The sequence below is a fragment of the Lissotriton helveticus genome, chromosome 2_1 (assembly GCF_964261635.1).
Source record: "Lissotriton helveticus chromosome 2_1, aLisHel1.1, whole genome shotgun sequence".
Taxonomy (NCBI): Eukaryota; Metazoa; Chordata; class Amphibia; order Caudata; family Salamandridae; genus Lissotriton; species Lissotriton helveticus.
The window spans coordinates 999,576,585-999,601,172 of NC_136059.1; the positions used below are offsets into that span (position 1 = coordinate 999,576,585).

The 24,588-nt window shown below is 43.8% G+C and overlaps 1 protein-coding gene across 1 annotated transcript in view; it reads left to right on the top strand.

The window, feature by feature from the left end:
- The window catches only part of TMC1 (transmembrane channel like 1), a 654,455-nt gene that overhangs the window by 239,514 nt on the left and 390,353 nt on the right, over nucleotides 1-24,588 (top strand). The window contains exon 8 of the mRNA XM_078677802.1: nucleotides 23,177-23,321. Within this exon, the coding sequence (XP_078533928.1) occupies nucleotides 23,177-23,321 (145 nt within the window). The remainder of the gene's footprint in view (nucleotides 1-23,176; nucleotides 23,322-24,588) is intronic.

The following is a 24,588-nucleotide window of genomic DNA, read 5'->3' on the forward strand; positions in this document are numbered from 1 at the left end:
AATTTGGATTTTTCAGCTTTTAAAATATAATAAGGTAGCTACAGGGTTACCCTATGGGAAAGGTAGGCCATGCAGTAGTGAAAAACTAATTTAAGGGTTTTTCACTCCGGGTACATGTAAAATGTCAAAGTACATGTCCTACTTTTTAAATAAACTGCACCTTGCCTTCTGGGCTATCCAGGGCCTCCCCATGTAATTACTTATAGGTATTAAAAATAGGGCTCCCGGTTTTATGGTATTTATATTTGTGTCATTTCCGTCTGTAGTTATCCATATTTACTTTTTGCAAATTTTACCTGTATTTATCCATATTTATTTTAGGTTTTGTGAAAAAATGAAGCTGAAATGTGTATATTTCTGCATTTATTTAACTAGTTAATGTACGGTCATGCCTGGACGCCTGGTGGGTTTCAATGATATATACACCACACTCAGGTGGTAAAATATGCACTTGTAAGAAAATATATAAATTTTAGTATCAAGGTAGTGGAAATCTGCTGTTTAAGGCACTTTACTGAAATCCCTATATTTTTTTAATCCCCTTGCCTGTCAATCCGCACAGCTATTGGCCTTGCAGTCATGATTGACAGCATTTAGAATCACTCAAAAACATCCCAATTTCCGTTTTTTATCCACATTGATAAATAAATACAGACAGGAAAATAAATGGTTTTCTGTCTGCGTTTATCTGTAAAAATCAGTAAAAACGGTAAACAGGCAGCCTTAATTAAAACAGATGGTCTGGACCTGGCAAATGGTTTATTTTGCCTTGTCGAGATGGTTGCTCAAAACGGCACACACAGGATGCGATGGCAGGCTTGGGACATGCTGAAGGTGCAACTTAAGTGAGCGGCACAATCAGTGCTGCAATTCCACTAGCAGCATTTAATTTACAGGCCCTGGGCACAGGTAGTGCCACTTTACCAGGTTCTTAGACATAAATTAAATATTTCAATTTAGTATAAGCCAATATTACCATGTTTTAGGGCGTGGGCATGTGCACCTTAGCACTGTTGGTAAAGTATGCAGAGTCCTAAAGGCCAAGATCAGAATAATAAGGGAAGAACAGTAAAAAGTTTGGAGGGACATTCCCCTAACACGGAGAGGTCTAACTCGTGTCTCCTCAGCTAAAAGTGGAAAGAGCTACCCAATGTCCTTGGAGTTCTCATCACTAAGGCGTAAAACTCTCCGGGACCATCAGCATTTGTGTGTCCCACCCAAAGGTCCATTCCCGGTAGGGAAATGGACCACCCAACAGTTTGGGATTCTCCTTCCTCATCTGCACCAATCATCTAAGGGGACTGTGGTCTATCTGAACCAGGATTTGATTCTCAAATTGGTATGGTCTCAGCTTCTTCAGTGCCCAGGAAAGGCATCTTTCTTGACAGCACTCCACCTCTGTTCCTGGTGAAGTAACATCCTGCTGATGAAGGCTACAGGCTGGTCTAAGACCTCCTCATTTAACTGGGAAATTACTGCCCCATGTCATGCTCTGATGCATCAGTTTGTACAATAAATTACTCGGGAAAGGCAGGGGCCTTAAATCTAGGGTCTGTACACATGGTCTGCTTGAGGAATTCAAAGGTTTTATGACAGGCCTCTGTCCAGATCCCCTTGCTTGGCTGCTTCATCAAAGTCAGCTCAGTCAAAGAGGCAACAAGGATGACATATCCCTTGACAAACTTCCCGTTGTGACCAGTGAGACCCATGAAGGCCCCCCTCACTTCTGTCTGTGTCTCTGGGGCTCACAGGCCATGATGGTTTCCATCTTGTCCTGGACGGGCACCTTACCCCTGCCCATCAGGTGTGTCAGGTACACAACAGACCCCTGCCCATCTGGCACTTACTGGTCCTTATAGTCAGGCCTGCCTGTTGCAGTGCCTAAAGTACTTCCTGGAGGTGATACCGGTGGTGCTCCCAGCTACTAATGAAGACAGTTATGTAATCCAAGTAAGCAGCACTGAAGGCCTCCTTTAAAGCCAAAACATGGTTCACCAGCCTCTGGAAGATGGCAGGGACAATTTTCAGGCTAAAGGGCTTTACCCTGAATTGAAAGTGGCCCTTGGTGCATACTTCTCTTTAGTCCCCTTAGTCAGTGCAATCTGACAGTATCCTGAAGTCAAATCAAAAGTACTCAGGAAACTTGGCAGCCCCAAACTGATCAATGAGCCTATCAGTTTGAGGAATGGGGTCAGCATCAGACTTTGTAACTGGATTGAGCCTCCTGTAGGTAGTACACATGGAACAAATGTTCTGGTGTGGTGCCCAGTATGGCACTCTTTGGAACCAGCACCAAAGGGCTGGACCAAGGACTTCTGGAGTGCTCAATCACTCTAAACTCCAGCATCTTAGACACCTCTGCTTGATTCTAGCCCTCACTTTGTCTGACAGTCTGTAGATTTTGTTCTTGACATGGGGCTGTCACCATTGTCAATATTGTGGGTCCAGAAGTGTGTTAGCCCAGGTGTGAGAGAGCACAGAGAGGCAAACTGTCCCAATAGATGACTACATTCCCTCTGCTGCTCTGGGGGTAAGATTAGGGGGGAGACTGACATCCTCTACTGACCCATCTTTGTCCTTGGATGCCAGAAGATCAGGGAGGGGTTTACTCTCCTCTACTTCATCATCTGTACCAGCACCATGGCAAACTTAGACTTCTCATGGTGGGACTTCAGGCGATTGAGATGGAGGAGCAAAACACACAAGATGATGGACATTCATCCCCAGTCACAGATCTGGGTTTAATCCATCGTTATTTTGCTCACCACGCCACCCCAGTTCAGCAATGGTCATATGCAAATCAGTCTTGAGCCTGTGCCTCATGGGAACAGTCCAGCCCGAACTGCCAAGCCATGTCTTCCCTGGACCGGAATCAAGCATCCTAGGACCGGTTTCTGGCTAATCAGCTGTCATCAGCCAGGAGAGCTTGACTCCAGTGGTGTAATGAGCACGGGACCCATGTCTGGGCATACCCTTCCCACATAGGGCAAACAGCAAAACACACAAGATGATGGACGGAATGTTGCACATTGGCAAAACATTCACTCCCAGTCACAGAGCTGGGTTTAATCCATAGTTATTTTGCTCAACACGCCACCCCAGTTCAGACATGGCCATATGCAATCAGTCTTGAGCCTGTGCCTCATGGGAACAGTCCAGCCCGAACTGCCAAGCCATGTCTTCCCTGGACCGGACTCAAGCATCCTATGACCGGTTTCTGGCTATCAGCCATCATCAGTCAGGATGGAGGACCTGTAGAGGAGCTTTTGGGGGTCTTGAGGCCAAGATAGGTGGCCTACCCCTTCCTCTTAATCACCTCAAAGGACCCGGTCCAATGATCTTGGAGGGCCCTGGGCTCAAGTATCTCCATAACCCACACCAGGCTGAAACTCTACCAGAGAGTTCTTCTGGTCCTGCCACTGCTTTATCACCTCCTGGGTAGCTCCTAAGTTCTCAGGAGCCTTCTTCTAGAACTTCTAAATTTGGTTGTGGAGTGCTAGCTTGTAACTAGCCCTGTCCCGCAGGGGATTTCTAGGGAGCTTGCTCCCACCCCTACTTAACAAAACTGAGATGTCACCTGACAGGTTGACCAAAGAAGAGTTAAACATGGCTAAACCCCACTCATTTCTGTAGTACCTCCCTGTAGGCAAAGAGCAGACTGGGCAAGAAGACGTCCCACTTCTGCCCCATGGGCATTGGTAGGCCCATAAATATGTCCTTAGGAGTCTTGTTGAAGCTCCCAACAAGCCTATTAGTCTGGTAGTGGAGAACTTGTAGGTTAGCCCACATTCTTTCCCCATGGAATTCATGTAAACTGACAAGTCAGTTCCCCTATCTGGCACCACTTGTGATGTGATGTGATGTGAAAAGTATTTGTAAAGCGCAGCGTACACTATACAGTTTCTTGGCACTTCCTTGGGGAAACACACTCAGGTAAAAGTCCCCACCAAGGCCCGGGCCACTGCCGGTGCAGTTATGGTCCTCAGAGGGATGGCCTCTGGGTATCGTGTGGCATGGTTCACCAAAACCAGGATAATCCTATTGCCTAGGACAGTTTTGGGGTCCAAGGGCACAAGAATGTTGATGCCCATCATCTCAAAGGGGTGTCTATGACCGGTATGGGAGTCTAGGGAGCCTTGAGCTTCTTCCTTGTCTTCCAACTCAATTGGCAGGCAAAGCAAATACTACTGAAAGCATCTGAGGTTCTTCTCATTTGGGACCAGTAAAGGGGGTGACAAGCCTGTGAAAGGTCCGATCCTGCCCTATATGTCCTGACAAGGATGTCTCATGACCCTCGAGCCAGATCGAGTAGGAAGGCCCTGTGACATTGGGGGACTACCAGGACATGTGCTGCTCAATGTACTGGTGCCTTAGGTTGTTCTCCCAGTAGATGGCTGGGCTATGCCCTGTTGCCTCAGCCTCTCAAGGGTTGGGCACTCTTTCTACTTGTCAGAACTTCTTTGCTGGTGGACCCAACCTCAACTTGCCACCCATGAAGCTCAGGCAGGTCATATAGGGAGGTAATATCCTCCCCTGTCAACTCCTCTGGTGCCCCATCCACCAGTACTGTGGGAGCTGCCGATGTGGGCTACCTCCATCTCCTGTTCTTCCCTTTCTTTGCACCCACCTGTGCCATTTTTCCATCTCTCTTGACTCTCCTGACGGTGCAGCCAATGACCGAGTGGTCACACAGGCGCACTGAGGCAACCCCAACATTTCCACGTAGGACTTGAGCTCCACTGCATTCCAGACAGTGTTCTCCAAGTCATTTCCTAGAAAAGAATCCACAGACATAGCAGAGCTCACACCTACCTGAACCCCCCACATCACTCAAAAAGAACCAGAGCCACTGGGAAGTGTCTTTCACTGTTGTCCATTACTACAATCTGGTGAAATGTATTGGTTATCACTTGTCCGGATGATACCAGATGACACCTTTCAGTAGTCCCTGAAAGCCTATACCCTCTGCCCAAGGATGGTAACCCACTGCCTATACTTGGAAGTATTTGAAGACATGTCGGCGTTAGGTACCATCTCTCCTTCACACAGGGACACTAATGTTACCTCAGCTTCCCCCCTCCACTGACTGGGACTGCCCTATTAGAGTACTTGGCATCTGCCTTGATATGCGCATACTGGTGGCACTTGTAGTACTTAGGGACAATTTTACCAGAATATTTGTCTACAAAATCTTTCTTAGGGTGGCCAGATTGGGAATGAGATGCTTTCCCTTGAGAACTATTTTGGGGGCCTTGCAAGAACTCTTTTTTGTTTTTATCTCGCCTCTCTTTCTTCTGGTGGAAAACCTGACCACTATTGTGTGAGTCCCCACCAATGCCTTCTTGGAGACCAGGGAGCTGACACATATGTCTGCCTCTTAAGCAAGCTTCCTGGGATCAGTTTACTAGATCCTAGCACAGCTCTGTGAAACAAATATTGAGCATCTGGGCACTCATAATTAGGTGTTACAGCCCATCATAATCAGTGCCTTTGTTGCTCCTCATCCAACCATTCAGTGCCTTTCTAGAGTAACCTACGAAGCCTACCCAAGACAGAAGTAGAAGTTTCTGGCTGTCCCTGAACTGCTGGTGGTATTTCTCGGGGGTCAGCCCAAATGTTGTGAAAGGGTGGCCTTCATGGTGCATAATTGATCTGGTAATCTACTGCTAGTGTGAGTATAGGATCCCTAGCCACTGCAGCCATATGTTTCCACAAGCCACCCCCCCCAGTGTTCCTCAGGCACCTGTGCACCCTCAGTGCAACCTTATAAGGAACAAACCACTTGCCAATATCATCACCCACCATATAGTTAGGCACCAAGTCTTTGGGTATATGTTCCTTTTTGTCACTTTCAGACACTGCATGCAAGCTTCCACCATTGCTGTATTTGAGCATTGTGTTGCTTCAATCTCTAATTCTTTCAGGCTCCCCTCATGCTCCAGTAACATTTTCCTTTCTTCTAAGGCTTTCTCAGCCTTTTTATCCTTTGTTTTCATTTTGGTCATTTGGAGTCTGACCTCCCGTTCTGCTTTCCTGTCCGCCAGCTCTTCTGGGGACAAGTTCCTAGAAGACATACTGTTGCCTGCCCTCACTCTGGGTTCTCTCAGTGTAACGGCGCCTTCATCTATGAGGCACAGTCTCGAGGGACCCACAGACCAATTCTCATGGTAATTGTTCCCGCATTTAAGGGAGTACTACTACTACACTTTCCCAGTGGCACTAGATTACTATCGGCCATTATCTTTCTTACTCTTTATAAATTATTTTTATTGGTCCTGAAGAAGCACTTTTGGATCTCCTCCAGAGACTGAGATTTAGCACGAAACATGTTGACCTAAAAGCATATCCATTAGGGGTATGCTACACACCTAGCTACAGCGGGCCATTATATCCCTCACAGCACCACCTTCTTGGTTTTTAACAATAAATGAGGGACTTCTTTTTTCAATAAATTCACTTACTACCCCTCCAGTCATTTTTTAACTTCACATTAGGGCTTCATTGCCTCTCACTCCCATGCACCCACACAGCTTTATCAAAAGATCTCCGTCAAAGTGACCCTTCGGGGGACCCGTAGGGCATTGCAGCACCGGCCCGACGAGGAGCATAAGCCTAATGATGAAACATAACATCCTTGGGGTGTGTGAGGGCATCAAGATCAGGACACACTGTCCCCCACAAACAGAGAAGAAGGACGACCAGAGTTCCTTTCCCTTACATTCTCTCTCTTCTGATAGGAACAGTGACTCTTGTTGGTTGTAAGGTTCTCCTCGGGAGCATGAGTCACTGGACCTTTATCTAGCTCCCTGTGTCCCCCCTCTCTTTAATTTTGTATATGATAAGAACTATAAGAACTACTGTGTTGGAAAGCTGCAGCTGTGCTAATGTGTTATGTTTAAAATAATAGGAATTGTTGCTGACTGGGCAAAGAAAATAGTGCACCATGCTGCTAATTATTTTAGGCAACCTTAGATAAAATGTACAAACTGAATCCCAAGAAGAGTCACTGCATAACAAACAACATGTACAGCGCATTCCTAAAATAATATCACAAACAGAAATGTGTTATGTGTGGCTGTGCAAAGCAGAGGCAGCCTAAAACATATAAAACGCAAAACTAAGCAAGAACCAAAGTGGGCTCAGAAGGGAAATCACTACATACCTTCCTAGATTGGAAGAGTAACTTAGTGACTAGCAAATTAATAAAAAATACAAGAGAACTAAACTCAATTCGATGGTAATAAGCATAATATTCAAATTTAAAGGTATAATAAAAAAAAATGGAACATGAACATTTAGAAAAGGGGAACAAATTAGGTTGAGCTGGAGGCACTAAAGATGTCTTCCAGTAGACCAATGTTTAGTGAATCCAGAATGGATTCTGCGGATGATGATTCCTCGATAGCCTCAGTCAAAAGCTCCAAAGAACAGATATGATCCTTGTTATTGGCCGAAGTGGAGTAATCAGTCTGTTGTCCTGCATCCACGTTATTAGAAACTGAGATCTGAAATCCTGGTGCTGAAGCACCAATCTCCCCAGTAGAGAGCAACTCACACCATGCATCTTAAAGCAACTGCTAGATCATGGAACTGTTCCAAAAATGCATTGGTATTGGACTCATTAACAGGTTCATGTCGGAAGGAACAGGCAATTGTAGCACAAGGCAAACATCAAGTGCCCACTGGAATGGACACCATATGCAATAAAACACAAGTTATACGCTGGTAAACCAGGTGGGTCGGAATGACAATGACCAGTCAGTATTCAATTCAGTATGGAACAGGGGGATTAAAAGGAATCGTATCATGCACTCACAGCACAGCTAGACCGGTGGCAGTTCCATTATCAGTGGGCATTGAAAAGGAACATCTTTTGTGGCATAACAAAAATCTAACCAAAATGCAGCAAAGAGGATGAACACCAAGTGTATGCCCCCAAAAAGTCTGGAAAACAAAGAATGTGTAAAGGCTGGTGTCACTCCGAAAATTTTCTGAAAGGTACTGATGAAGCCAGTTATGATTGTTTAAAAAACGTGTCCTCTATATCAGCAGTATTGGAAGCAATAAAGATGTGATTTACAAGTGTGCCGAAATGTAGCTCTAAATTGGTGCTTAAAAAAGACTGTATTTCGCTCAATGTCCTTGCAACCTCCAGTTCAAACGTTTCTCAAGCAGATGTTAATGGCACATCTTTTTGAAACACTATGGCTCTGAGCCAGCTTTGCTTGTTGAGATCTGCCTTCAAAGTGTGAATTGAAGGCCATAATAAACTATCAGAAACCGAATGCATTTGAGAGAAACACACGTTATTTCAGCAGGTCACTATCTGAGAAAAAGAAAGGATATATGGGATGTTGGCCTTCATTGCACAACAATCTTGGTCGCTTAACAAAAAATAACTTCTACTGGAAAGGTGCTGGTATTCCTTTTAGAAAAAAGGCCAAATTTGCTTCTGAAGTAGGACATGCTTCATGAATGGGAACATGTTTACAAACAAGTGAGTGACCGACAGAGGAGTCACATTCGTTTCTAGTAAGGAATACCTCTCTGTCCGCCATTCACATCGGTAATGTGGAAAAGTAAATTTTGCCATGTTCTGTGTCCCTACGTGTCCCCCATCTTATGTTATGTGTGCATGATTAATATGCATATATATCCCCCATGTAAAGTAAAGACGCAATTACAGTTGTGTCCATCCCTAGTATGCCAGTTTCCAGTTCCCGTGAATACTACGAATATTAGGCCTATGTAAAGTTACGTTGCCACGTTTCTCAGTGTGCACGTTATTTCATTGTAAAGTCCCCGTTTCTAGGCCTCAAAAGGGCCCGGACACCAGATTCAGCTACTGTCTCCTGAGCCCTCGCTGAGGAGCGATGCAGCCCCCACCTGTATCCTCGACCCTTCACTTACTTCCTGCCTCACAGTGCCCGGCTCGGCCTGGCTCTGCCTACGAGTCTGCCAAGAGTATGTTATGATTCTAGTTATCAGTCCAGCCCTCCTTCTCTGCATTCCTAAGCTACTGAATCGCATCAATAGTTTCCGTCATTGTCTAGCCTTTACGTCTCCATGTAAGAGAAATACTGTATTTAATGGTCATTTAATATTCTTCATCACGCACTACATGTAGAATAATGCATGCTCCAGTCTTAGAGTCTGTTAGCCTCTCCCCTCCTGACTCTTAGTTTATATCAACATGTTCTCTAAACATTAGATACTAGATAGGGTTTAGGTACATGTCGCCCTGACTCTCCAGACTCCAGTCTCTACTCCTAGCACAGAGTTCATAGCCCCCAGCTTCTCCTAGTAACACGTCATTGTCAGTTTGCGCGCACCATTAGGTCAGAGGTCCCGGCTCCTTAGGTAGCCCCCTCCATGTTTCTGCCCCATTTATGACATATTCTGTTACGTTTACATCACATGTCTATGTACACGCCTCCTGTTACACCTACTTTCACCCTTATCTTTCGCGACTGCTATTGACCACACCCACTGCTCCGCCTACTGTATTCATTGTAATGCAACTGTTTTAGTATATATGCTTGTGTACTGTTATTAAATGTTAGCGCGCTCATTCCAGATCCTGCCCGACAGCTGTCGGGGCCCCCCTGTCAGGCCCTGTCATCCTATTCCTGTGCAGGTTGTCCTGTTCCTGTCCTTTATGCTGTATTAAACCTGCAAACTCCTACTACCTCGAATCTTGACTCTTATTTATTGAGCTATCTGTTATTGCTATGTCCAGTAAAACCTAGATCCGGTATTATTTATTTATATACCACAGTAATCAAAAGGAAGAGACCACAACTTGTGAATAAAGCTCCCTCCCAGGGCTTCATATCTATCTACTGGAAAATGCTTCATACAAGATGCAAACTGGAATGTTGAAATTAGCAAAGATATTACACAATGTATTAACCACACTGCGGAGGGTGTTTCATCTACTTTGAATGGCAATTCCTCTAACTTCCCAATGTGTAACATTGTGTAAGTGGCATCTGTTTTTGACCATGAGTCTATGTTTATGTGTCAGGTTGAAAGGCAAGAATTGTTACTTACAATTTAAGAAATGCCATGGCACGTGGCCACTTTTTAGGACCTGAAGTATCCAACTAAACTGCATAACTGATCTAAGCTGACTTATGGTATAATAAAGACATGCCATTTTGCAAAATATCAATAACAGAGGACATAATGTTATTCAAACTGTAAATGCGAGAAGACAACCTATTAAAGCTATTATCAACAGCAACTACTTTATCCCAATGATCGTGGTGAATTTTCCTTAAACATGCAGCTGCTTCCATTTTTGACACTTTCCAAATTTCATTGTAAGTTGCATAAATAAATCTTTTAGAGCACGGAGACTTAGGACCAACAAGAAATTGGCTAGATCCATGTCTTCCAACAGGAGTGAAAGGTGTTGTTTCACTGCAGACAGTATGGAGTGCTCCAACCATTGTTGGCACAGTTTCCCTACCGAATAGGTAGTGACTATCCCTGAGTGCTGAGACTGGGAATAAAGAGGGTCTGGTCTGCTTGACTGAAACCCCGGTGTGGGTTTAAAAAAATGAGCTTGAGAACCATTTGTGTCCACTGGCCACAGTTACCGTTTGGATCTCAAAGTGTGGAGTTAAATGTACCATTCTGCTCCATACGATTAAGCTGTTCTTCACTATAATTGGTTAAATGTTGGCAATTATCAATTTGGCCAGTGGAAGGAATTCTGGGTGAATTCATGTGTTTAATTTTAGCGAATCCCAGATAAGTAGTCTGTTGAACTGTGCCATTTAGAGGATTCATTTGTGTTGGAATTAAGGAGGCTCTAAATAAGGTGTCTGTTTATTGAACCTGCCAATGTTTGGTACCCCAAATTGATTTTTTTTCAATGGTATCCTTCCAATACTCATAGCCTTTCAAGGCAAATTGTTTGACAAACAAATCTGTACATATTAGCTTGGTTTGTATCAGCATTTATTTCTTTACTGATGTAGGGACAAGCTTAAAACTAAAAGATTTCGGGTCTAATGAATCATGTCCAGAAAAATATGTGTATTTATCCAAATGTGTTTTTGAGCTTCCTTGTGGGGGAGTCAGAATGTTCTTATTTTGTGTAATTAGAAAGTGTGCTTTGAACACTAGCTCAATGAAAATATTGATCTCCTAATAATGATAACAGAAGATTTTCACCATAATTAGCAGAATTTAGATACAGGTCTTCACTTTCAAAAACAGTATAATATACCAGCTCTGAGAGCATGGAGTTTACAGTGTCAACATTCCAATCATCAGAGTGCAACCCAGGTACAATAACATCACCCATAGACACTTTGCAGACAAAAAATCTGCAGCATTTCTGTAGGACCAACAATAACAGTGGGGACCTTATCCCAAACAATTCCAACAGTTACTGGGACAGCTGAAATGTGCTTCAGGGAGGGCCATGTCTCTTTTCGGTTTCTGTGAAGATGAGTAAGGTGTTAACATCTTGTCTACAAGTTCTGTGGCAGAGCATTCAGGCAGGTAAGCAAGAATAAAACAGTCACAAATCCAATCCGAAGAAAAAGGAAAACCAAGGAAAGTGTTATCCAAACATACATCCAAGGAGGGACCAGATAAGTGCATTTCAGACATGAAAAATCATCTGGTCCCACATAATAACCAGAAGCAGTTTGTTGAAAAACAGGAGTCAGAGGTGTAGTAAAGGAATTGGTAGCTTCCACAAGAGGTGGAGCAGTAGAAATGACACCATCTGCAGGAGACACAGCAGTATGTACAATACACACTTCCTTTGTATGGCTGTCACTTTTAGTGGCCTAAGGAATTAACTGAAGTTCATTTTCCATCCCCCCAGCTGGGGAGAAAAAGTTTTGATGGTCCTCACAAGCTGTAGAGGAATTTTCTGTATGGTAGTGAGAGGAGTTCGGGAGCTACCAAGGGCTCTCTGTGGCCTACTGTTAGGAATTGGCCACATGATGTAACTTGATGTGATCAATGGAGACGAAAGAATTGTCTTTAGAGTTATCAAACAAGGACGGCCATCGGTGTGCAGTATGATGGGCCACACACGTATTTCACGCTAACCTTTTCTCGACCGAGATCACCAAATTGTGGAATCATGCCAGAAGGCGCTGGCTGCTCCTTGATTCTAGCAGAGGCAGACATCTTCAACTGTTCATTTGATTGGCCGTCACGGAAGCGTTGCAAATCCTGCAAGACAGTAGAACGATCATTTACATCAAAGTGCATGGCTACCACCACCATGTCTGGACCGTCATGGTCTGAAACATACATTTTGATTCCAAAAAGGACTTCGTATGGGGTCCAGCCACAGAGAGATTGTTCAGGGAGGTTATAAAGTACTCTTTGTACCCCATATAGGAGATGGATCTAGCTATACCTGGAACGTATTAAGCTAGCTGTTGAGGATTGCTTTAAATCATGGTTCGTCCTTTCTACTACCGAATTTCACCCAGGAGGGTAGGGGAAGAGCAATGCACCTCTACACCCAGGAAAGCCATAGTATCCCTATGTGTGTTCGAGGCAAAAGCATGGCCCTGGTTCAAGTGGAGTGTAGTGCATGCATATCTTCCGATAAAAACTTGGGTTTCCATAATTGCAGTGCCAGCGTCAATGAATGTTGGGACCACACCCAGAGGAACCTTCAGCAAGAATCAATTGCAAGTTGGATACATTTAAACACTCCATCCGACTTAAGACAACCACAATGGTCCAAACAGATCCAGCTGAAAGGTTTGTTGGAAATCAACAGGTTTGTCTTCGGTGAACAGCCCATGGTAGAACTTTTCATTTGTGGACAAATCTCACAACAATGGACACGTTTCTCAGCCTGTCTATATAAGCCATGCCACCAATAATGCTGCTGAAGTAATGAAATTGTGGGAGCCACACCTGCATGTGCAGAAGCAACCCCTTCATGCACAGCTATCACCAAGGCTAGTCTGTAGTCTAGGTTGGGAATCAAGTGATTGCCATCCCTTGGAATTGTAACAAAAGGTCATATTTTGTTCACTTAAAAGGTATGTATATTTAGTTGAAAAGCCCCCAGACAAAGGGGTGCTGTCGTGTGTTGCATTAACGGCAGTGAGTACATCGTCATCCACCCTCGTATGAGACTGAGTAATCGCAGCAACTGTTGCAGTTGAAACTGGAGATTTGGCCACTTCATTTGCCAAAGAATTCCCCACAATGTGTGTTCCCACACGTTGATGACTATATATATATTACATGAGTCTGTGGCAGCCTATCTTTTAGGTCTGCCACCTTCACCCAAGTGATTTATGCTTTATAGTTATGCCTTTAGAATCTTTGAATCCATTCTGGCACCAATAATGCAAATTGTCAATAAAACAATACAAATCACACACTGTAAGTGTGGGGAATTCAGGATCCATGTGTTCGTTTGAAGAAGCAAGGCTGTTAGTTCAGTCAACTGAGCAGCAAAGCCCCTAAGGACTGTGTGTGAGTTTTTAGTGGTTGGAATTGACCATCCAATATTACACCATTAACGGGGGCACATATTACCAAATGTTAGGGTCTGGCCCCTATAGCAGGCAGTGCTAAACCATCAGAGTAAACCATATACTTATACTGCTCAAGAGGCAAAACATTGTTAGGCATGGGATAAACAAGCTCATACTGAAGAAAGTATTGTGCCCCTAAAGATGGGTCCGAGACAAGTCTACATCTGTAGATGTTAAGGATGTTGTCTATTGTATCTATTTTGGATGGAGGACTTTAGCATTTGAAACACTTGCTTTCGTTGGGAGTAACAACAATTATGTATTTTCCTTCTGCAAGTGGCCTTTCTTTAATTATAAAAAGAACAATTGATGGGCAGAATGCAGAACAATGTCATACATTCACCCCAGTACAGAGATCTGGGCCTAAATCCAACCTGTTTTTGGTCATAATGCCATACCGGTTTGAACCCAGCCATATGGAAGTCAGTCTTCACCCTGTGCCCAATGGAAACAGTCCAGACCAAACTCCCAGGCCATGTCCTCCTTGGACTGGGAAGAAGCATCCTAGAACCGGTTTCGGGGTTTCACCCCATATCAGGCAGGATAGCTTGACTCCAGTGGCATGGAGAGCACGGGACCAACGTCTGGATATCAAATTTGAACTGCAAAAATTAGGATGAATTAATTTATATAATGATTTAATGAGTTATGCATAATCAGGTATGTAAGTTCTGCCAAAATTGAGGAATCCCTATATGGACTGTAGTTTCCTAAGAGTGTTTGGCGGTTGTAGCAGAGCACACTATTCTAGGAAGTGTAGTGCAAATTTGTTTCCCTCATGGGTATGTTCATATCCTAGTAATGCTATATTAGATTTCCTAATGTTAAACGTTTAGCCAGATTCGGTAAATCCCATTATTATGCAATCTACCCCGGATAAATGCGAGTTTAACGCATCGGCCGTTAGATAGATATCTTCTACATAGGACAATGCGTCTGGGTCAATATTTTGTGGAATCTACACAATATGGTCCGCAAACAGTCCAGGAATGTTCTTATACCCCATGGGAAGTTTACAAAAGCAAAGTTGAAAGTCTATTGCCAAGAAGTCTGCCCAATACCTGCTTTCAGGTGATATATTCTAGCAGAAAAACAACATTGAAAATATCCAAGATTGTTTCTTATTTTTATGGACTTTATAATTCAGAAGTGCTGTACTGTGTGTATTTTTAATTGCAAATGTGCATGTATGACTATTTAAATGTTTATAGTCTAAGGTTATACAATAGGAATGATCCGGTTTTCAGCAAAAAGGGGATGGTTCAGTTAAGAGGGGTTCAATTACTCCCTGGTACCCTAATTGTGAGAGTATTTCTTGAACAGGTACTTTAGCATCCCGTTTTATTTGGTATTTTGGCTGCACTTTGGGCTGGACCGTATGGGTATTACATTATAAGGAGAGTCCTTATCCCAGCTGACATGATTGCAATATAAAACTGGGCTAGTGCAAGAGCCCAAATTGCGGCATAGACTTGCTTGACCTCATCAGGGGCAAGTTCAGAAAATGATGGTATTATAATTTTCTCACCTTGTGGGGATGTTTGTACAAACTCTGGCAGTCAATCGACCTCTGCTAGAAGAATAGCATAGGCTAATGTTAATTTACCGGAATGGTGCACTGTACGTCATCCTCAATTTGCATATCTAAATGATATAATCTGTCTGGAGGGGGTAAGCATCTATTTGGGGTTTCAACAGTAACACATTAATTAGTTTCTTTCCCATCCAGAATCTCCTTGAGATTCCAGTGCACTATAGTAACCTCTGTCGCATTGTCAAGGAGAGCCACTGCTCACCTCCTGTTTAGTAGTAGGGGAATTCCAGCATTTGTGGGGTATTTTGCTGTTCTTATATTGGGGCTTAAATTGAGTAGGTTTCCCCTCCTTCTTTATCTTCTCGTCAGACGAGCATTGTGAGTCCTTTTTCAGTTTCACTTACTCTTCCTGTCTGTGCTCAGAATGCCCTGTTCTCTCGTATTGTTTTTCAGATGAGTCCTGAAAGTTTCGAGAAGGACGAGTATCAGAAAGCTGATAAGTATCAGGTGCTTTTAATTGTGTCCAATCACGCAAATTATAGCATCTTTCAGAGGGCTCCAATGGTGGAGACCAAGCTTTTCCTTCAGGTTTGGGTTTGTCATATTGTTTTTGATCAAACTCCGGGTTCTGCTTGGCAGTGTCCTTGCCGGGACCAGGCTTGCCAAGCTGTGGATTATTGGGTCTGGCCCCAAATTATTGCAACCCATAGAAGTATATACTTCAGCAATAATAATAGGTAGCTCACATTCCTGGTTGACTGGATCAACCTTCGTAGCCGTTAGCGTATAGCCAAAAATGCGGCATCACCTTTAATGTTTAACAGAATTATTGAGGAGACCACGAGAATGTTTCCCATTGAGTTCATCTCCAAATCTAGGACAGCAGATGTCCCTTGTTGGTCCTGTATTTGTTTTAACACCTTTGGCAAGACAGACATACTTGGGGCACCATGTGTAATCATATAGACTGCAGCAAAGACTATGCCCTAAGTGGCATAGCCCCCTATTGGAGGAACCATCCCTTTTGGTAAGCACATAGCCAATATTCTTTGCTTCTCTTGTGGTCCTGTAAGGGGAAATATGGTTCAATCTGATACATTTTTGGGATATCCAAATAGGAATTTCCTCACGGTTTGCAGAAATTCTACCCATTATTGAATGAAAAATTTCAGGATTTATGGTACATGCTGCAGGCAACTGTAGTTGCCCTGCTAAAGCTGCCCTTGCTAGGAAAGCCATTAAGGTGCACATAAAATATTGAGTTAAGCTTCTATATACTCTAACAAGACCAGTGTAAATTGCTCTAGCTCATTAACATTGAGGTTTCATAGGTCAGGGTATAGTGTAGAACCAGATTATGCTGGGCAGGTGGCCTCTTCATTATTAAGAGCACCAGTGTGTACATAACTAAGAACGTTTATTATTGAAACCAATGTTGAAATTCTCAATGAGAAAGTGGAATTTCTAAGAGTTCTAAGAGTTGATATGCTCTATAATTTTGTGGTGGTGCAACATCAGTATATTCATGAATTGTCTATGTATTAGCATCCACAGCTTGAAAATGGATCCAAGAATCAAAAACTTCCCAAAAATTGAATTTAAGAACTGAGTCTTTCTACAACATCAGTATCTATCGACCCAAATCCTGGCTAGCTCTCAGTGCATCACCTGAACTCCGAACCTTCCCAGAGCAGTAGGTGATTTTGGCAACCTAGAACATGACTCTCTGGTTCCCAAGTGAACCAGGTAAACAGATCATCACCTTTTGTCTTTCACGTGTGCATGGCTGTAGTAAACAAAATAAAGAAACGAAGAAAGTTTACAATATATTTCTTGAAACTATCGTAGTCTACTATGATGTAAATGTGCTACGATCACTAGCCAAATGAAACTAAACAAATAAATTAGTATTACTATCAGGCTGTATGAAATAAACATCCCAACCATGGCAAATTATCTATATGTCTAGGCCTATCCTTTCTGTGTGAGCACAGGAATATATGAGCGATCACTGTAATTGCCAATAGACCCCATGGCTGGTGCGTGTAGTTAGGTGGTCCCCATCATGAATGTAGACTCTGTTTACCCTCCGCACCCAGTGATTGCATGCCTGCTCATTACAGAGACAGGGATGACATTTTACAGCTGTTCAGCGCCCTTGGACCTAACATGGCCATACTATCAATGCCTAACCTAACTACAGAGCTGAGGCCTAGAGGCATTGCAACACCTTCAGGGTTTTGAAGGAGAAACTGCAGAATCTAGGACTTTCTTATGCTCCCCTTTTTCCTGCAAAGCTCAGGGTGGTGGATGCTGATGTTACTCACTTCTTTTCTACACCGGACAAGGCCTGGTAGTAGCTTCAGGCTAAGGGGGTTCAGGCACCAGCAGAGAGGGAAGGAAAGGACCTGCGGGGATGGTCTTATGTGAGAATAGTGTGGGCCCAACCAGGGAGCAACCAGCTAAAAAGTGAGTGCAAGTAGTAGCAGAGGTCTTGTTGCCCAGTGTGAATCAGTTTCATACTCTGGTGCCTGACAGTAGCCATCAATCTGTGCAGGATGCTCACAGCTCTGTGGCCTCACATTGGGAATATGTCATTGCCTTGATAAGGTCGCTCCCTCACGTAACTCTGGAATAGGGACTCCTCACTTGCCGGTGAGTGAACTGATTTGTGTCCTGATTGGGAAGGTGTGCTGGTTTACTGCTAGGCACTGGGAGGGTGGATTGTGTTATGTGACAAATTGGGGGCATTTATGGTCCCCACAAAAGCCCAGGATGCATTTGACCAAATCAGACACTGCCTTGTACATCTCTTGGCCGAACCGCCACAGACTACTGAATGGACTGTTTCATATTGAAGGCACGTGTTCGCCACAAACTGTCTAGTTGGGAAGGTTCTGGCAAGATGCCTGTTGGTGTCCTAGCCAAGGGAGTTGGAGTGATTCCTTTATTTTGTGTTTTGTTGTTATTAATGGCTCTGCAGGGTGGCTGGGAGGCAATGAGGGGAGCTAGGGGTTCTGGGTTGTGCACTAATGCTACTGAGTCTCCAGATAGGGGCGCGTTCTACCTCCCATGGCTACCACATATAATGTATTAATGTGGAATATTGGGGGGATGGCGACTTCAATACGCCATCACAGAATCTATGCCTACCTCAGACGGAGGCCTATTCATGTGGCATGTCTACAGGAGACACACTTCCCCATCTCTGAATTAGACAAAGTCTCCAGGTGCTGGAGCAGACAGATAATAGTACTGAATATTCCATGTTTGCAAGGGGAGTCATGATATAGATAGCCCCTGGAGACCCCTTTGGTCAGAGTAGAACAATTGTGGATCAGAATGGCCATGCTGTCATACTTGAGGGGGCCCTGGATGAGTATCCTCTATCCTTAGTTTCATTATGGCACATAATACACTTCAGGGGGACTTCCTCAATTCACTATCCCCAACTTTACTCTCTCACGAGCCCCTGGCCTTGGGGTGAGGAATTAAATGCGTACACTGCACTGAAAAGATAGGTCGGTACCCCCTCTGTCTGAGACACAGGGTCTACAAGCCACCAAGCATTTTCAACAATAGACAGTCACCACACAGTTTCATAATGTTTGGTGTTTGGGGTACCTGAGTGACACCGAATACTCATACAATGCCTTGAAACATCAGGTCCATACCAGCCAAGGCTATTTTTTTTATGCAACTGGGAGCTTTGGACCCATGTGCAAGGCTCAGAGTATCTGGGGCGAGCGATGTCAGATTACAGCCCTCTTAAAGTGACCTTTCATTGGGGAGAGGATAAAGCGCCAATCCCTACCTGACCATTGCGGATCAAGGCTTTTCTCGTCATGATTTATAAGGATGTCATAGCATGCACCTGGCTTACTACTTTCTGGGGAATGACGTCTCTGTGGGTTCTAGGGGCTTGGAATGGGATGCCATGAAGAGAGGTAATTAGCGGGCATTGCATTGAATGAAGACCTCGTGGGGGGAGTGGGCATCGCTTATTCGTACTGTATTGTCCTTTGTAGCAGCGACTATAAGCCGGCTCTAGCTCGTCAACAGTCATCATGCGGACGGCGAAAGACCAGGCCGCACGTTGGCACTGCTCCTACTCTCTGAAGTCCCTAGGACTGTCATTGTAGCTATTCGTACTTCCACTGGTGGGATTCTGAATTCCCAAGCTGAGATCTGTGAGGTTTTTGCACAATATCACGAGACATTATACCCCCCCCCCCAGATCCTCCTCTAAAGCTCACAAGGACTCATATTGCTTGGGCTGCCCTCCCTCGCCTTGATTCCCTTCAGTTCCAGGAACTCAAGCAACCACAGCAGATAGAGGATATCCAGGCAGCCGTAAGTCAGATGGCTCACAGTAAAGTCCTGAAAACTGATGGATTTCCAGTAGAATACTATGTCACGTTCAGGCTCACCCTAGCACCCAGGCTACTTGATGTATATCGCAAAGCCCACCAACAGGGCAGATTGTCTGACTCTTTATGTGAAGCCCACATTGTGGTTCTACGCAAGTCTGGTAGGGACCCCCTAGTGGTCAGCTCTTATCATTCCCTATCAATGTTGAACATTGATTATAAGATCTTGAGTAAAGTGTTAGCGAATTGATTGCTTCCGCTCCTCCAGGCATTGTTATGTACCAAACAATGCATGTTCATACCCCACAGGGCCCCCTCTGGAAATATACGTAGGCTGTCTCATATCATGGGGGCGGTCGAGGGGTCCACAGAGCTCCCAGTTGCGATCTCCCTTGACTTTGAAAAAAATGTTGACACCTTGGGGCAGTCATACTAGCTGCATGTCTTGGAGGCCCTGGTAATGGGTCCCGAGTTCTTGGGATGGGTTTGGCTGCCTTACGTGGCACTGCGAGCCAGGGTGCAGATGGGATACCAAATCTCATGTCAGTTTTCTATAGGTAGGGGGACTCATCCAGGGTGTTCAGTGTCTCCTGTAATTTTGAGCACTGGCTATACAACCCTTGGCCACTCAGCTACGAGTTTGGGGCCCGGACTAGGCATCTCGGTGGGCTGCAATTGCACGCAGTCTCATTATATACCGATGGAATTCTGGTTTATGTACGGGAGCCTGCTAAGGACCTCCCTGCTCTTTTCAATTTGTTAGACCTGTTTGGAGATATGATGGGACTTCGAGTTAATGAGGGTAAATCGTGTGTCTTTTCCCTGCGGAGTGAGCCGTGAGGAGGTGAAAAAACTGGAATTTGATTGTTTCCATTGTCACCTTGAGTCATTCTGGTACCAAGGGGTCAACTTCAATCACAGTGACAAATATCTCCTGGGCGGATATAATATTGTTGGACGGGTTGCACCTATCAAATCTAGTCAAATTAACTTTATTCGGCACATGCCCACAGAGGTTTCGACAAACGAACAATACAAATTTAAAATGATTTTTTTTTTCTAAAAAACATAAAAAAAATGAAAGTTCCTTTGCAAGTTAAAACCATACTTATGCATAGGTGTAATAATGGCTAAAGAATTTCGCACCAATATGACGTAAAAAAGAATACAAATCATTTCATCTCCCCACCCAATTTTAGCGCTTCATTGCGTTTCATAAACCCCATTGCTGTTTTAATAAAATTTAACACAGCAGTGCAAATAACAGGATTGATCAGTGATTGCAAATATCTGTACCCCTCAATATATGTGCATGGGTGAATATTCATTAGTAAAGGTATCAAAAATCTACAGCTTGGTTCTTTATAAAATGCACAAAAAAGAGTAAAGTGCAAGGTGTTCCGGGAAGCTCTTTTGTCACATGGGCAAGAAATAAGTTTGACCATCCACCGAGATTGTTTGGGGAACGCTACCAAAAAGTGCAAAGTGCCAAGGCGGAATCTTGTTAAAAGAAAACGCATCTGGCTGTTCATTGTAAAGGATAGTTAATGTTGCTATTTGGGCATGAAAGGGCAGCTAGGCCGGGTACCTCCAGTTGTGAATGACGCAAATTTGCCCAGACACTATACTCCTCTTTAATTATACCCTTCATATTTGTGGTGCACCTATCAATATCACTGCTGGTGCAGAATGGCAGTCACACACTAGAAATTGCTATGATTGGATGAAGTCGAGAGTGTTCATATCAATATCACTGTTGGTGCAGAACGGTGGTAACACCTAGGATGGAGTAGGAAGTGCTCATATCGTATAACTTCATAGTGCCAGTGACTGAGAAAAGAATTATAAAGCAGTGGGAGGGGGCGTACCGGTGTTGATGCGAATAAAAGTCGTTAAGCCTAAAATATTATTGTAAATATTCCATGAGCATTTTCTAAGGATACACTCTTAGTATCCACGCATATATTAAATGGAAGGAGTCAATACGAGTAAGTCCTACATCTGTGCCAGTTATAATTCCGTCCCGGCCGTTAGAAGGCTGGGAAAAGGTAAAGACGCTCCAAGTTTCTAGTCCTCAATGGGATCTGAAATCTAAATTACAAGTGCCCTTATTATTGGTAATCATATATCCACGATGAAAAGTGTATTACGGTGTGGAGTGCCATAATGTCAATTCCTGATCCCAGAAATGTATAGGGCAATCAACCTGACATCTACTTCCTTTCCATAGTGTGCAAATCATACTTGTGAGTTCTGATCATTAACCCAGGTTAAGCCCCCCTAGTTAGGCTACATGAAGTGCCTACAAGGTTTAAATAAGCTCCTAAAGGGTATGGGGCCACGAAATGATCAAGGGCGCAGGCTGCAATGTAGCGTCCTTTAACAAGTCACATCGGGGCATATTATCAAGCAGCAGTGATAATTATCGCTGGCCGCTCTTAGCGACGACTTTTTTAGCGCCGGCTATCGCTGGCAATTATTGCCATGCTATCGCTGTATTAACAACTCATAGCGCAATGACGATAATTTTCCAGCGATATCGGTGTTTTCCATGGAACATCGCTGGTTTTCCAGTGATGTCTGCAAAAATGCGTGGGCCTCCTTGTAAATATTGCAATGTACATTTTGCGATATTTTACAAGGTAGTCCGTCAGGGGTACGCCCAGTGACACCCACTTTGCATCTCAATAGAGATGCGAAGTTAGGCATGCTGGAAATGGGCACTAAGTCAAGGAAACACGCGCTAGCGTGTCCTTGATGACATTGCAATAAAATTATCGCCGTTTTTATCCACAAACGGACGCTCAAGCAGCGATAATGATATCGCCAGCCCTTGTTAAATGCCCCTAACACTTTAAAATCGTGTGTAAGTGTTGGTCGCGTCATAGAGACTCAGTTGCCCAGAGTTTCTCCGATATGCTCGTTGTGTCGAGTATTCTCAAAGTTAAATGTTAAGTTGCAAGAAGACAGAGAATGTCTTACCCGACATCCACGGTGAGTGAGACAGTTGACGAGCCTCCAGTGATAGCTCGTTATGGCACTGCAATCTGATCAGTATCAGTAAATCAATAGTATAGTTACAGAGTGTCCCAACTAATAAATCCCAGTCTTACCTTTGTGCACGGATGTTTCTCGGCGTCCAACACCGGCTCCTATTATGGCCGCTGCATGTGAGAAAACCGGAAGGCACATGTGTATTCAATTGTCAGTGAGATCCCTAGAGATAATAACCTCGGAGGAGTGGATGTTTCCTCCTACCTTGAGCACCATAATAAGGAATAACGAAGTGGAATAGGACTGTCACTAGTGAGCGACAACACCACACGGGGCCATATCACCCAACACAGTATTTACTTTACAACATACTATACATAAAGAAAGTGGCTTTGTGCCCTTCCTGTCAGAAATTAGTTATTGCAAGCGGTGATGATTTTTTAAGCAGCGATGGTGTAAAACAATAGTTTGTTTTCTTATGCATTTTACATTATTATTTGTAATGTCTTGGAAATATGCAAACATTCCAGCAACCATCCAAAACCCACACTGATGTAACACATGACTCATTTCTGTTCAAATTATGAATGGATTGTACTATTGTTGGTTGTCAATACTTATGCCTATAGGCATTGTTTTAGATATTTGGTACAGCGGAACGAGAAAACTCTTTCTTGCCCGGGCATGTATTTTGAAACACAGTGCATACGTACTTACTCATACTATGTATCCGAAAATAGGATGGCAAAAAATGCAAATGATGAAGGCGGCGGGGATGACAACAGTTTTAATTTCAGCTGGAAAATGTATACAAGTTGGGATTACTTGATTGGCAACCCAGAAACTGCTGACAACAAGTTTGCATCAATCACAACTAGCTTTAAGGTAAGAGGGGAGCCTAGTGGGTTTGTTTGCACTGTCCTATATGAAATCCCATCTCAGTTTTGCAATTGAACTTTATTGAAGTGCCAAAGACGATTGTAAAAGTAAAAGACAAAGGCTTCTTGAAAGTAAATATGGCTTTACCTTAATGTTTTAAAAATATCTATATGTATGAAATAATGTTTTTAATTAATGTGTATTTTAAATGTTTGTTTGTGCTTTTATGAGTATATACCTCGAATAAAGCTTTATCACACACTTAATGTTTCTATTTATCCACTGAATGGAGGCAATTTTATAGAATGAGAAGCAACCCCAAAATACATTCATAAAGAAAGACAATGAATAATAAAAAGACACTTCTGAGAAATTGTGTTGCTAGTTGAGGGGTGTGTGAGCCCTTCTCATGCAGCAGCCACAGTCCTCGTCGGGGACAACCACAAAAGTCACTAAATTAACCTACGCTTAACCTTCTGGTTGGTTGGCACAAAAACAGTCAGGCTTCATTAAGAGTCAATGTGTAATGTATTTATGCAGCACTTCAAACAGTAATAAATTGAAACACAACACAAGAAAAATGCAAAAAATCCAATCAGTAGATCCTGTGGTTATCCAGTCTTGTGAGATTTGGTGAAAGTCACAAGTTCTGGCCGACCGCAATGGATTGTAGACCGGATACAGGGATACACTGCAAGAGTTACCTTCTAAAGTCCAGGGCATAGAGTTCCGTTCGTGGAGAAGGGGGCTGTGAGGAGCAGGGAGAGCGTCACAGATGCTAGTCACTGTAGGGCGAAGAGCAGGCCAGATGTCATGGATGGGTGTCACTGTAATGCAAAGATATTGTCACAGACAGCCATTGCTGGAGATTCATGTTGGCGGTCACCAAGGGCTGTTGATGCTATGGCGCAAAGTGCAGCTTTCGCGTTGCCGGTCATCACTGACGGGCGGTGTAGCAGGCAGAGTCGAATATACTGGAGCTTTGCGATGATGGTTGACCGGCTGGCATGATCTTGGCATGAACAGGCCTGTTCGTGATTGAGAAGAGCCTCAAACGTCAGGATTTCTCCTTTTCGTAAGGGAGGAGCTCGTCTGATACCACAAAAGCGTCAAGGACCTGATGGGCACCTCTTGAGTATCAGGAATTCACTCAAGCAGAGGCCAGAAGGGCTCAGGAAGTTCCCTTTGCGGGTCCAGTTGCTGGTCCAGGCAGCAGGTCAGCTAGGCAGATGCCTATAGCTCAGAACAGGAGGTCAGTCAGCTGTCCCTTGGA